The 15,146-nt window shown below is 41.8% G+C and overlaps 1 protein-coding gene across 3 annotated transcripts in view; it reads left to right on the top strand.

Moving 5' to 3' along the window:
- The first annotated feature begins 813 nt into the window (after positions 1 to 813).
- Positions 814 to 15,146, top strand: part of CAPN7 (calpain 7) — a 31,151-nt gene continuing 16,818 nt past the window's right edge. For 2 of the 3 annotated variants that reach the window (XM_071561200.1, XM_071561198.1), the window contains exons 1-10: positions 814 to 1,037; positions 5,138 to 5,246; positions 6,143 to 6,300; positions 8,530 to 8,597; positions 9,681 to 9,881; positions 10,268 to 10,354; positions 11,229 to 11,355; positions 11,974 to 12,059; positions 12,965 to 13,058; positions 14,593 to 14,739. In XM_071561200.1, coding sequence (XP_071417301.1) covers positions 936 to 1,037; positions 5,138 to 5,246; positions 6,143 to 6,300; positions 8,530 to 8,597; positions 9,681 to 9,881; positions 10,268 to 10,354; positions 11,229 to 11,355; positions 11,974 to 12,059; positions 12,965 to 13,058; positions 14,593 to 14,739 — 1,179 coding nt within the window. In that variant the 5' untranslated portion in view covers positions 814 to 935. Of the gene's footprint in view, positions 1,038 to 5,137; positions 5,247 to 6,142; positions 6,342 to 8,529; positions 8,598 to 9,680; positions 9,882 to 10,267; positions 10,355 to 11,228; positions 11,356 to 11,973; positions 12,060 to 12,964; positions 13,059 to 14,592; positions 14,740 to 15,146 lie in introns of those variants that run through there. The other variant, XM_071561199.1, reaches the window with a different exon arrangement.

Genomic DNA, 15,146 nt, shown 5'->3' with positions numbered 1-15,146 from the left:
CCCTCAGGGATCCCACCCCTGAGATTAAGGAGAAACCGACACCGTGAACGAACAGCTGGACTGGTTTTAACACTGAAGTGCAATTATATGAGTTCACAGACATGGAGGTGCTGGAGTGTCAGAGGAAAGGCAATGAAGCTGATAAAGGGATAGTGGCTGAGGGAAAAAGAGGCCCAGGGGTGACCTTATCACTCTGCACAACTACCTGAAGGAGGGTGTAGCCAGGTGGGCATCAGCCTCTTCTCCCAGGCAAGTAGCGACAGGATGAGAGGGCACAGCCTTCAGCTGTGCCAGGGGAGGTTTAGATTGGACATTAGGAGGAATTCGTTCACAGGAAGGGTGACGAGACCCTTGGTATGCTCAGGGAGGTGGTGGAGTCACCATTCCTGGTGATGTGTTTAAGGAACAACTGGACGTGGCACGGAGAGGGTGGTGTTGGGTCACGGTTTGGGCTCGATGATCTCGAGAGTCTTGTCCAACCTGTTTGATCCTGTGGCTCTGCCACAGACCCCGCGCGCGCCCCCACACGCCTCAGCTGGAAACGCGCGAGCCCCGCCCGGCCCCGCGCGAGCCCCGCCCGGCCCCGCGCGAGCCCGAGCCCCGCCCACCACCGCGCGCGCCCGAGTACGCGCAGCGCAGCCTCGCGCGGGGCGGGGCGCGCACTCCCAGCCCGGATGGGCGGGGCCTGACTGTGGGCGGGGGCTGGTCCCTGTGCTGGGGGGCGGGGCCGGCCGGGCGCGGGGGCGGGGCCAGACGCGTGGGCGTGTCCCGCGGGCGCGGCGGGGTCAGCGGGGCGGGGGCAGCAGCGGGGAGGGGGGAGCGGCCGGGCGGGCGCGGAGCTGTCGCCGGGCACAGCGTGGGCTTGGAGGGTCAGCACTACCAGCACCGCTGCTGCTGTTGCCCCAGCCGGTAGTGGCACCGGGAGGGCCCCGACCATGGACGCCACCACGTTGGAGCTGGACGCGGTGAAGTTCGCGCAGCTGGCGGTGCAGCGGGACCAGAGCGGGCGCTACCAGGAAGCCGTGTTCTACTACAAGGTACGGCGGGCGGGGGCCGCTGCCCTCCGGCGTCGGTGTCTCCTCCCCGCACTGATGCCCCCGAGCTGTCGGAGGGCTGGCGCTGCCCCCCAGCCCCCGGGGACCGGGGCAGGGAGCGGAGGAGCGGCCGGCACGGCGCGGCCCGGCCCGGCCCTGCCGGCGGGGAAAGGAGGAGGGAGGGCACTGGGTCAGCGCCGCCCCCGCCATGCCCCGCGCTGTGCCGCGCTCGGGCCGGGGAAGGCGAGGCGGTGCCCGCCGAGAGGACAGGGGAAGGCCGAGCGAGCGCGTCCAAAGTTTGTCAGGCTCCGGAGGAGCCGTGTCCTTCCAGGCGCGTTGCGAAATGCCTTCCCTGCGGCGGGTTTCAGGAGGGACCGAGCGCTGCCTGCGGCCGGGCTCGGCGCAGCGCGGCAGGACCGGCGCGCCGCAAAGGTGCGTGCGGAGCTCGCCCGGCCGCGCTTCTCGGAAGCTTCATCGTAACCTAAAAACGTCTCTGCCCCTCTGGTTGTACGCTTGCGTTCCTGGCCTCTCCCCCACCCCCGCCAGGCCGGAAAGAATGATCAGTTTTATGCTGGAGATACAAGCGCTGGGCATTTTGGAGAACCACAAGTGGGCATGATGCTGCTCTTGAGTGTACAGCCGGAAACAACTCTACTGTACAATCAGTCATCAAAAGAAAAGTCCATGGTGGAATGCAAGATGCTCAGCAGTAAGACAGCTTCAGGTCATAAGCTGTCAGTGATGTGGTTTTAACCATGTACGAATGTTCTTTCCATTAGACACCAGATTTTCTTATTTCAGTACAGCTTCAGATTGGTGTAACCAAGGGTGTAACGAGGTTGATTCAGTGTCTTACTCAATATCTGTAGACTTACTACTGGTATTTAATAGTTCTTGTGCAACCCTAATGCATTTTTCATCTGTGTAAGTTGTCTCATTTTGTCAAAGTTGTGTTAAAAGTTTCCATATCCCACTGGCTTTACTTCTCACCTGCAAGGGGAGATTTCTTTGAAGCCTATGGTTATCCTGATCACATTAATTGTTCCACAAATTCCATTATCCTGCCAAAGTAATTCTCTTTCATTAACTTGCTAAAGGCTTGGAAGTTGGCCTTTTGCTTCATGAGTGCTATGAAATGTTTAAAAAGCATATGTGTTAGAAAGTTATGGTGGCCTGGCATGTAAGTGTGAAGAGATCGGAAGGGAAGTATTTTCTTTTTTTAGCCTGGTTGTTAATGTAGGTTGAGTTAAGTTAATGTATGTAAAGCATAAACATGCAAAAGTTCTACTTACCCGTAATGACACTGATAAACTCTGTGCTTATCAGCAGCTGTGTATGTGCATGGTCTGATAGCCACGTGCTTCAGAACTGTATATTTCTGAATATATCTGAAAGAAATTATTCACTGCTCTACCTACTCAAAACATCTTTTTGTGCAAATAATTGCTCTTGTATGCTTTTGAACAGCATATGGAAAATCTTTTTCACTTCCTGTATATGGGCAGTGTTTTTGCTTTGTGCAGAAGTGCACTCCTGATGGTCTTGGTGCACTTGAAGCTACACGTGACACAGAGTGTAACCTAGACAGTGTTTTCTGGTGTGCTAAAGCTAAGCCTGAAAGCAACACAGTTACAGCTTTGGCACTGTTACAGCTTTGAATCGCGACTGCAGCTAAGATTTCTGCTGTTCAGACAGGAGACTCTTGCCAGTCCAAGACTAGATATTGATGCTTGTGTCAGATTATATGTGAAGGTTTTGGTGTGTCAGATTATATGTGAAGGTGTTGGTGTTCAAACCTATTGTGATCAGGAGGAGTGAGAGCAAACTCAGCAGATACCATTAAAGTCAAGGTAGTTTTGGATTTCCAGATGTTGCCTGAAGAATCACTGCCATGTTAGATTAAACAAAAGTAGTTACAAAATACCATCTAGTATTTGGGAGGTCCTTCATGTTTTTTGGTTTTTGGAGGTTTTTTGATGGTGCTAGTAAGCTCTGGCCCATCACTAACATTGCTGTCAGCTGCTCTAAGCAGTTCAGAGCCCTCTGGTGCAGTTAGCAAGCACGTGGCAAAGCTTGAGTGTTGAACTGGCTTCTGTGAGAACTCAGCCCTAAGGATGAAACATGGAAAATGCCACAGTTGTTGCCCAGAGACAACAGCAAAACAGGCCGGTCTGAATGGAGTTCCTGTGGCCTGCAAGTGCTGCTTCCTTCCTGCAATCACGTAACTTTGGTAGATCCCTAGAGGAGGGCTGTGTGTGACCCAGCCTGGGGCAGCTTGGAACGGTGCTTTGCAGAAATGCCAGGAGCAGTTCTGGGTACTCGATGGCCTCAGCAAAGCTGCTGGAGGATGTTGCTGAGTTTGGCTGCTGACCAGCAGTTAGCATTTTGCAGACTGAGGAGCAGTAGTTAGCTCAGTGTGTCTGTGGCACACTACTCATGACAAACAGCAGTAGTGGGAGTGAAAAGATCAGAAAGACTAACTCTGAACTGCACATCCATCTGGTCACTGGGGACAGCTGGTGGGCTGGCTTAATTTATAAAGGGCTGTATTGTTGTGTTTACTTCTTACAACCAGATAGAACAGTTGTGCTTGAAGTCACAGAGGCAACATCAATTGTACATTGGTTTTGCAGCACTGGTTTGGAAATCCTCATTTGTTCTTTGCATCATATGTAGACAACACACCTTTATGATATAGCACCTGTTTTGTCAGTCTGTACCTGTGGTGTGTCACAGACAAATATATCCATCCTTTGATCAGATAGCTGTAGTGCACTTGTTTCCCCTACAGAAAGTAGTTGTGTGCTAGACCTTGAGGGTAGTTAATTGCTTCATGTAAATGGAACTTCAGTTTACCTTTCTGTGGATGTGGATGTTTTATGCAATATAATATGGGGATGGATGCTGACAGGGAGTATGAGGTACCTGGTTCTGTGATGCTTCTTAGTGAAAATTCCTCCTGATAACAAATACAGGCTGTATCAGAATCAGTTTTAAGCTTGGGCAAACTAGACAGATGAGTATGGGAGCAAACTGCAAAGCTTGGCAAAAATAAGGGCCATAAAGCACACAAGGGCCCCCTGGCCAGGGATCTGTGCTCGCCCTGTACAGAGCAGCCTCTCTGAGCGCTGTCTCTGTCAATCAGCTCTCTGGTTACTCCTCTGCTTTCTGCGTTTTCTCTCTGTGCTTGGGGGGGTTGGCAGTTGCTTATCTCAAACCAAGACACCGCCTGTACGTGACCACCTCCTCTCCTCTGCTGCTGCAGAGAAGACAAGCACTGCCACAAAAGTGTTGTGAGGTTTTTTCCCCAGGCCTCTAATGGGGACAAAATAAGCTTTTTATCCTCATCTTTGTGGGTGACAAGTGTTGATTCCCTATGTGGTTCTGAGGCTGTGTCAGCTCTGGCTATTCATTGCAGCCCTGCCAAAGCTTCCATGTTTTTCATAAATCTAGTGAATGGTTAGACAGCTTATGCAACTGAAGGCGTTTTTTCTTAATAGATTTGTACAGTATGGAAAAAACCTTAATGTGGGTAAGGTACTGTGCCTCTGAGCTGGGAGCCTGTGCTCCCTTCTGTAAGCAGACTTGCATCCAGTATTTTTTGTATGTACAAACATTTTAAAAAAGAAGTTTAGAAGGTAGGAAACCTCAAATTTGTAGACTTCAGAACTGACAGCTTTATCTGAATAATATTTAACCCCTTCCTAAATTCTTTGCATCTGATTTTGAAAAGCTTTTTTCATTATTATCAGATTAAATGCAAATAGCTTGGTTTTTTTCTCCTAACCTTAAATCCACAGCTTTAAACCCAAATCTTCTAATTTCATATGTTACTATATAGACAGGACTAAGATCTTGTCTAACAGACCTTCCAAATATTTTTATAGTCTTACAGGTTGTCCAAGATGTGAGAAATTGAATGTGTCTAATTTATAACTTGAAACTTTTTCTTTCCAGCAGAATTTCCCTTCAGCCACTGAGTCTTTTTGCAGATGTAAGGGCTTGCTTTCATGCAACTCATGGCTGTTGTAAGCCCTCTATTAATGGAAAGTAATTTTCTAGGCAGCAAACATTAACTTTGTCTCAAATTCTTCTCCCTGCAGGAAGCTGCACAAGCCTTGATTTATGCTGGGATGGCTGGGTCCAACTTGGAAAATATTCAAGAAAAAATAAATGAGTACTTGGAGAGAGTTCAAGCTCTCCATTCAGCAGGTGGGTAAGGAGCTTTCTAATTAAACCTCTGCTTAAATTAATTGAGTGGAAACTTGTTTGCTGCTGTGAAATACATATCAATGGTGTTTACTCTGTTTTTCATTATTCTAATTTCTTTTTCCTTTGGGAATGAACCACAAATACAACAAGCACATCAGTGCTTTGAATTCTGATACATCAGAAATTAAGTGGAGGCTGACTACCTAAGGACTTAGGTGTGGATATTCTTTGATTTTAAATATTCTGAGGAACCACATCTGCAGAGAAAACCTGAGAAAGTAATTAAATATAGCAACAAAAATTCATTAAGAACAAATCAAAACTCACATCTGAACCTCAGCTGCATGATGGATTTGAAGCAAGCGGGTTCTGGTATTTATACAGAATTATTAACTTTGAGACGACAAAGAAGCTCTTTGCTCTCCTTACAGTTTCCTTGTTTGATCCAGTTTCAGTGTTTCTGCTTAGTCCAGTTTCAGTGTTTCTGCTTAGGTGCACTCTCCCTTCTCCTTCAAGTCATCAATAAAGGAAATAAAAGAGGTGGACACGTAAGGAACTTGTGTATTGTCACAGGTGATGTATTTACACAAATAGTGCAATATTTGACATAATTGAGCATCCTTGTTCTCAATGTAGTATGAAAGAGATTTTATTTACATTATTTGACATCTGAAATATCCTAAGAGCAGATCTCTGCTTCAGGAAGGGGGTGATGGTGTTTTCTTGTCCTTGCATAGATGTTTATACAAAGTCTAGAAATATTTTGTTTCCAGACAAGAAAAAGTTATTACTCATCTGATTAGGGCTGCTAGTGTTTTGGTTGTTTTGGTACCATGTTAGGGATGTTTTTACATGTCTGCAGCTGAAGAAAGCTAAATACTTTTCTTTTTGTTTAGTTCAGTCACAGAAAACAGACCCTCTGAAGTCAAAACAACAGTTGGACTTGGAGCGCGCTCACTTCCTCGTTACCCAGGCTTTCGATGAGGATGACAAAGGCAATGCAGAAGAAGCCATAGAGTTGTACACAGAAGCTGTGGAACTCTGTTTGAAAACAGTATGTTAAGCTACAGGTTAACTTGGTGGAATTATGTGATGGTAAGAAATTCTTCCATTTACACAAGTGACTGAAAATTGAAAAATTGAGTACCTGTATTTCTAAAAGCTCTTTTAATCCTTTTTTTTCCCCACTGTTTTTTTTTTAGTGTTTCTTTCAGTCTTTGTTGTGTTGCTGTACAACACTGAAATTTATGGGGACTTGTGATTTATGTGGGTTTTTTCTGAACTGGATTATACTAAAATGTAGAAATATTCTGGAACTTTTTTTTGCCCTGGAGCAAATACAATGCTAAAACAAATTAAAAACTCTTAAAATTGATGATGACTTGCTAATGTGTCAGCTATGTTACTTTCTGACTGCATTAAAGGAAGTAATTTAAGGGAAATTTTTGTATGTAACACTTTCTGAAGATGTAATAGTCTACTGGTGCCAAAAGTAGTAAAAATAGTACTTGATTGCTCAACATGAAAGCTGTTACAAGTGAATTCAAATCATGCTGAAATTAATCAGGATAAATTGGCCATTACGTAAAAGATGAAGGATATAATTACAGGTACTGCTTTTTTCCCCTAAGTCTAGTTGCCTTGACTAACTCATAGAAGAAAAGCTCACCATCATAATGTAACTCCACCAAGTCTGTTTTTCTTTTTCTTTTTTTTTCCCTTTTAATAATGTAAAAATATATGTGGATTGTTGAGAGTGGTGTGTTACTGTTGCTACTAGCTAGAGTAAGTTCTTTCTCTGAGTTCTGTGAGCAGGTTTTACCTAGGCTAAAAACCCTTGGTGATACAGTGCAACCAGATCAAGGGTTAGTAAAACTGCTCTAGTTTTTCCACTTGAGCTGTTGAAGCAGAACATCTTCGGTTGATTACATAACATTTACTGGGGCAGCATTCTGATTTTCCTCTGGTCTGCCCTCCTTCTGTTGTGTCAGTGCATGCAAATATTACTGAAGTTAGTCTGAAAGTACATATTTTGTACATGTGTTTTTCATGTCCGAAAGAACATATTTTTATTAATAACTGCATTTATCGTGTATTTCCTGAGGTACAAGATACTGCTGAAGTTTCTTTTTAATCTTGACCAGCATATTCTTTTGTTGAGATGAGGATAACCTTTGTCCCTTGGCATGACCCAAAAATGCCTTCTTCCCAAGACGAAAGAAGATTGAAGAAACTCTGCTATCTTGAAATTTTACTTCTGTCTTTCTCCCTAGTATATCAGGTGGAGAGATTTATTTCTTCCTTACTCTTGAAGTACTCAGTTCCTTGTCTTGTGTGGCTGACTCCTAGACGAGTGTGCTGGTGTTCCATCTCCAGTGATTACCTTCATGCTTCTTTCAAAGTCTTTTCCAACCAGGAACTCCAGAGTGTAATTCATTTGCAAATGAAGTTAGTAGCTTGTAGAGGGTGTAGTTTTGTTTCCTGGGGTGCAAGTAGCTTGCTTTTTGTATCCTCAGTTGACCTGGCTGAGCTGGGATAATGGGTCAAGGTACAAAGCTAGAGCCTGAAACCTGTCACACCTGTGGATGCCACAGGAGAAGCCACACCTCATGTTGTGTCTCTTGCAGTTGTTCAGCTGCAGAAGCTGTGCTTCACCTCTAAGGAAAACAAGTGTAAACTGTCATAGCTGAGCTCCCAGCTGGGAACAGAAGTTAGCACTCTCGATACCCATTTCATTGCCCTGCCCTAAGTTATTTCATGCCTTTGATTGCAAGTTAAAAATATTGTTCTTGCACATCTATCTTGTTAGTTTGTATTTTATGAAAGTAAACATTCAAAAATGTATTTTTTTTCCTAAGTTACGCTGATTATTTTTTACTTATTTTGGGGAAAGAATTGGAACACATCCAAGCTCATTAGTATACATTACATTTGGTCTTGCCTTCTGCCTGTAGTGTTTTAATACAGTTAATTTTTCTGGCAATTTTTTTTATGTGTGTGGTGTTTCCAATGCTGAAGAATTTTAAACATCACTTCCATTTTATGAACATTTCACTAGAACAGCAGAATGATTTTTGCTTACTTCATAGGCTTTTTATGCTGAGATTAACAAAAACCACAAACAAACCAACCCATGTATTTTCTCATTTAAAAAAGAGAATTTGAAAAAATAGCTAGTTACTCCTCGATGTAATCTAGAATTATGACAAATTGAGCTTATAAAATATGCTGGATTTCTTTGAATGTGTAGCTTTCTTTTTTTTTTTTAAATTTTGTACTTTAGGCCACTGAAACTTCAGAAGCAGGGCTACAGTCCAAGCTGAAACAGCTGGCTCGACAAGCACTGGATAGGTGAGTGCTGCTGATGTTAGTAAACATACTTGTTGTCAGGTCTAAGTGCACACTCTGAGCTGGATTCCCAGTCTGGCATGTCTGTATGGATACTGAGGAGACCAAGCTCCTGCAGAGTTCTCCCTGGAGCTGGCTGCCAGCTGCTGCACTGCTGCATGTGGCAGCTGTTGTGCCAGCCCTCTGGGAATCTGGGACATGCCCAGGTAGGGACGGACAGTGTACATGCCCAGCAAATGCAGTACTTCAGTCTTCAGAGATACATATCAGAGTACTATAATTATTAGCCTCTATAAAGACACTGAATTGAGGCCAGCATGGAGTTAAGGTGTCACTGTCTCTTCATTAGGAGGGCTGATTGGAAACTTACCTTGACAACAGCAATTCAATTGCGTGGTATGTGTGTAGTGAAGTGTCTGTCTGAAACGAGTTACACAAGTTCAAGTTCAGTATATCTCTGTTGAAATCAGCTCTTTGATGGTGAATCCTGGGCTGTGCTGGGCCCAATTTCAGTATAAGCTGGGGTTTTAGCACTGCTTCGTCTGTGTTCAGAAAAAAACCTGGTATTTTGCATATGTGTGACCATCCAGCAGCTTAATGCAGCAACAGAATATGGCTCCTGAGTACACAGTCTGCAAGCAGTTGGAATGCTGGGTTGTGAGATGCCTAAGGGTTTTTACTGTTGTCGTAGCTGCTAGACAAAAGAAATCTGGAAGGTATGAGAGGACACAGATCAGTTTTCTCTCTCTGTGTTTCAGTGATCCTGTTCTGAGATTCCAGATAATGAACACTTACACAAATTTCCTACTATCATAATTTATAGACAATCAAAATCTAATGACTTCTGCCAAAAGTAGCTTATATGAGTTGGAAATGCTACATTTTAAGTGATTCAAGAACAGGAAAGTAAAGTAGCAGCATCAGAAATAGATTTTGAGGGTTTTTTAGGGAAAGTGGTGTAGGCCAATTTGGGCATTTGTTATTCCCTGTAACACATGTGGGAACATGAACCAAGAAAATCAGTAATTGAGCTGTAACTGTGTTTTTATCATTCTTGTAAATAAAACACATTTTTATTTGCTTTAGAGCAGAGGCACTGAAGGAATCTATGTCAAAGTCATCTCACAAAGAGAAGTCAACTGCAGCTAAACTAAATCAGCCAGTCAGAACGTTCTTTCCATTGGGACCTGATTTTTCTTTGAATGACAAACCACAGACAATCAGAGCAGTACAAGCTAGTGAGTCTCAAGGTCAGAGATACACTGCAGAGGAGATTGAAGTGCTCAGGTAAGTTGAAGATCTTCCAAAATGAGTTCATGAGAGATCTGGCTCTGAGAAGCCAAAACACAGATCTGTTTTTATAGATCATGCAGCTGCTACTTCACTGAAAGTGGAGGGAGCATAATATTTTGTAGGACTGTGACTTCTGTTCAATCCAATTCCTTTTGCTTAGATTTTTGTTATATGAGCTAGAAAGAATCCATAAAACCTTTAGCCTAAATTGTGAATTTTGAAAACTATCAAATACATAATTTTCAAGCAGTAGTTATCTCGTTTTCAGAAGCACTGTTTTGTTATTTTTTTTAAATTTAGTTTTGTTGTTCTTTTTGGAACTTAGTCTTTGAAAGATGGTAAATGGGTTTGTAACTGTATTTTTTTCTTACAACTTTCAGGAAGACTTCAAAAATTAATGGCATTGAATATGTACCTTTCATGAGTGTTGATCTGAGGGAACGTTTTGCCTTCCCTATGCCTTTTTCGTAAGTATGGTTCAATTTTTGTTTTTATTTTCAAAACTTGCCCATTTGGTATTTTTGTGTTTTCTTTCTAGAAGTTTAAAATTCTCTAAGTAGGCTTTTAGGCATAAATCAAGCACAGATATTTAAATACCATGACTTCCTTCTTCCAGTCTGAACTTAAAACTTTATTGTAGTATGACCTTTCTGAGTAGTGGTTTTGCTGTTGTGTCTTCAGGGCTATAAGAGCAAGACTGTTTTTGGCTTTTTCAAATACTGGGCCAGGCTGGCAACTTGGTTCCATTATGTGATTCTGCTGCACACTGAGTTTGGCTCCCTCTGTGTCAGTCACCTGTAAAATTAGGGTGATGGCCATTGCCTCTGTAAAGACTGTTCAAAGCAAGAGTGATCTGTAACTGCTAGACCTGCACTCATGAGCAATAATAATATGTTAAGATTGCAAAGCCCTAGTAGACAAAGACACTTGGGTTTGGTATTCTGGTTTGGTTTGCTTTTTTTTCCAATTTTCACTAAAAGCTTGTCAATCAGACAAGCCTCAATTTTCAAAACTGAAGGAAGTTTTACGATTAAGTTCATCATATTCAAATAAAGTGAAGAAGTTGAGTTTCTGTTGGTGTAGATGGCTTTTTGGAATTCCCTTCTGTTCAATCCTGTAGGAAGTTAAACTCCTGGGTTTTATTTCATATTTTTAATAACTTTTTCTTCTAAAAATCACAAACTCTAGAAATAGTGTTCTTTGAAATTGTTTTGCAGCTTTGTAATTGTTCCATACATACTTTGCACCACCTAGCAGACATACATAAGACTGGACAAACCATGAAAAGCTTTTCCAAACTGCTCTTGATTTATTTCTACTTTTTTTCTCTTACTAATCTAGTGATAAATGTGGGAAGTTACCATTATCCCCCAAGCAGAAAGCAATGTTTGCCAAGTGGGTGCGACCAGATGACATAACGAATAACCCTACAATGATCTACACTGTGTCAAGTTTCAGCATAAAGCAGGTAAGTTGTTCCTTAAGAGAAATGCGTGTTGCTTGCATGGGACCTTCCTGTTCAAAAAGGAATCCCCAAATGTGAGAGTTCTTTCCTTGGCTCTCATGAAAATAAATAAATAAATAAATACATACATACATACTAGCACTTCAGATTCTATACATTTTCTATTCACAAGAAACAACAGGTGTGTTAGTGGAAGTGAAAATTAGAATTTCAGTTCCAGCTGAAAATCCTGTTTTCCAGACATAGCAGTAAATTAAGGGGAAGCAGAGTGGCCCATTGAGAACAGGGAAATGGCAGGTGGTCGGAGCTATTTCAGAATCCAGTAGATGATGCCGTTGGGTGTGGTGTGTTTTGGGAGGCAGAGGTGTGAGTGAGTGCCGAGGTGTCTGTGCTTCCCTCTGATTGTCATTCCTAATTCCAGCTTTGGTTTGCTTTGTGTTGGCCTCGTGTTGAGCATATGTTTCCTGCCTTTTCAGTAGTGCCTTTGTTTCTCTTGGTTTAAATCTTTCCTTTTTGAAGGCAATGAGTAACTGACAGTTTTCCTTCCCTCCACACACCACATTCATCTTTCAGTATCTGAGTTATTAGTAAATGTCCTCACTGGTTTTCTTCCCTTTACAGACAATAGTGTCAGATTGTTCTTTCGTGGCATCACTAGCTATCAGTGCAGCATATGAAAGGAGATACAACAAAAAATTGATCACCAGGTGAGTAGGTGTTGTCTTCTGAGATTTTTCCAGACTTCTTGCTGCCAAGCTTTTACAATATGTTTTGTGACACTTGTATACAGTAAAACTCGCATTTTGTTTTACCTTTATCTCCCTGGGACTCATGTGGTTTGAGCACTACTAAGAAGGGAGCCAACTACATGTAGACATGTATACAGGCCCTGGAGTCTAACTTCAGATGTGCTTTGAGTAGTAATGAATACTGTTGAAGGGTTTTTCATTTGTTTGGGATTTTTTTAAGTAAAGTTTTACTTCCAATGCTTTATAGTTTCATTTTCCTGCCTTATGTCAACTGCTGTGCAACAGGTGGTCCATTTTGCAACTCACTGTAGAATTAACGTTAACAACACTATCTCAGATCCCCTAATGGGCATCCCATGATAAATTTGCCAAGGGTTTTGTGGACTTTGCTGGAAGCCGGACCAGTGTGTGAATGTTCCTGGATTGTTTTGTTCTAACCTGTTCTTGTTAGAACTGAACTTGTCTTCTTTTCAAGAGCAGCCAGTTCTTCACTGCCTTCTCCTTCAAATATTTGACTTGTCATTCAGGAAAATACTGTATTTATACTACAGATATGTCAATACTATTTGTTTAATAGTAAGATAAATTTGTTTGCCTTACTTTTTTTGAGAAACAATTAGCTTGCTTACGTTCTTTTTGCTACTTATGCTAACCAGAACACTGCAGCAAGAGCAAGGTCTGAAAAATAGGATCTATTTAAACTTTTTTTTACTAAATTTGAGTTGTTCTTTCATTAAGAATTCCATTATGCTAAGTGTAAATTCCCGAATCAGATTGTGTTAGTACCACTTCTATTGTTATCAGTGTATGTACAGCCAAGTCCTTTGTCACAATTTCCTCCTTTCCTTTTTTTCTGTTAACAGTATAATTTACCCTCAGAATAAGAAAGGGGAGCCAGAATATAATCCATGTGGTAAATACATGGTGAAGCTTCATATCAATGGTGTACCTAGAAAGGTAAATGACTTAGTGCTGTTACTGTTGAAGTCATGTATTTTAAGGGCTTGATCTGCTTCACTGTGAATTGCTTGCATAACTTTAGGCAGGTTTTTTGGAAAGTAGTTCTTAACTGTTAAACCTTTTGAGATTCATTTTTGTTTGTGAAGATGCAACCAAATGTAAGTACATCTTCTACAGACATTCATAAGAGTAGCCTTACATTAATTTAAAAAAAAATCCCTATATTACTTAACAGGATTATGAAAACCAAACAGGAGCAAAACTGTGTATCAAATATTTACAAATTTGGGTGTGTGCTTTTCCACCCTATCCTAGAAAGGAAGTTACAGAATTAAAAAATACTGAGAGGGACATCCAGGAAAAGTGTAGTTATGGAATGACCATAGAGGAATAACTCAACTGACTGCAGATTTTGAGTAACGAGAGGAGATGCCTGAACACAGAACTGACAAACAATTTCATTTTCTTTTCAGCACAGTAAATAAGGACATAAAATAATGTATTTCTTCATATAATACTTAACTGTAGCACTGATTATTGCAGATCCTGTTGTCTGATGAATGTTCAGGGAGTTCTGAAGTTGAGTGAGCATATTCGTGGGGGCGTAAGGGGAAATTCCTCAAAGGCTCTTAATTGCCAAGATATAACCTCTGGGTCAGGAAGTCCTCAAGATGCAAATTCTGGAATCTGTGTGTTTCAGAAATGTATCATTTATGTGTTTGCCTTGCTCTTAGTGCTCCTTCCAAAATATCTCTTAATGGCTTCCTTTTGTTACGATGAATGGCCATTTGCTCTTCTATGAAAAGGATTATGCATTCTTGCACACAGGATTTGACCAGAAAATGTGCTGTGTTGGTAGCCTATACTTGTAATGGACTAATGTCAACAATTTCACTGAAAAGCTACTCAGGGAAACTTTCAGACCACTACAGATGTGCTGTAACAACCTGTAATGATGATGAATGTATGCTACCTAATTTAAAGAAGAAATGTTAATCCTGTCACAGCTGCTGCTTTGAGTTGTTTTCCCTCTTCAGAACTGGGACTAGAGGCTGTGAAGGTGATGCGGCACAGTCTCTTTCCTTTGAGATAAATAAATGTTTACTTTTCTGCAGGCTACCAAGCACCATCCATGCTCTGATCCCTAATTAGATGAGGAATCTTGTTTGGCTTTTCTTTACTTTTATGCTTGTAATTCCACTGAACCTTTCTGCAAGTACTTTTTGTAGTACCCATTACACACTTTGTAGGAGTGTACTGTTGTCACCCCGATTTTACAGAGGGGAGAGCAAGGCAGCCAACCACTGGTGAGTGACCCAGTTAGACCAGTGCAGGTAAGAGCTGGCAACAGAATTTCTTGTTCGCCTGAGCAAACCACTGGAGGATTGATAGAGGTGTCCATGTGTGAGGATAATGGTCGGGTCTGACTGTGTCTGAGCAGCTGTACATTAATGACGGTTTGGGTTTATTTTTTTAATTCTCTCAAAAAACTTTATTAGCGTTACGATGATTTTTCGTTTATTTTACACAGGTAATCATAGATGACCAGTTACCTGTTGATCATAGTGGGGAGCTTCTTTGCTCTTACTCTAACAATAAAAATGAATTATGGGTATCACTAATAGAAAAGGCTTACATGAAGGTCATGGGAGGATATGATTTTCCTGGATCGAATTCTGTAAGTATGGGATTATTTCTAAGGGTTAAAGTTCCACTTAAATAACATTGGGTCAAATAATTTCTCTTCTAGTGAACTCTAAGTAAACTGCTTGGAGAGACAAATATGGAGTTTGACACTTTAATTTTTTTTCCATTTCTCTCTTTGACAGATATGCTTAGCTTTGCTTAATGAAATTATTCCATCAAAACAGAATGAGCAAGACATCTTGATGGTCAGAGTTAATTTTAGTTCTCAGACTGCAGTATTGACACTCATGGGTGGGAACTATATATGTTTATATAGAGAGTCTAGATCAAGGTGTTGGATGAAGTCATAGATTTTCTTTGCCCATGTCAATACTTCTGGTTTTGATTTCTAACTCTTTCACTAAATAGGGCAGTTCTTCCTTATTAGATAAAGGAGTC

Source organism: Pithys albifrons, chromosome 7, assembly GCF_047495875.1.
Source record: "Pithys albifrons albifrons isolate INPA30051 chromosome 7, PitAlb_v1, whole genome shotgun sequence".
Taxonomy (NCBI): Eukaryota; Metazoa; Chordata; class Aves; order Passeriformes; family Thamnophilidae; genus Pithys; species Pithys albifrons.
The sequence above is the reverse complement of the archived record's forward strand: the minus strand, read 5'-3'. Positions and strand labels throughout refer to the sequence as shown.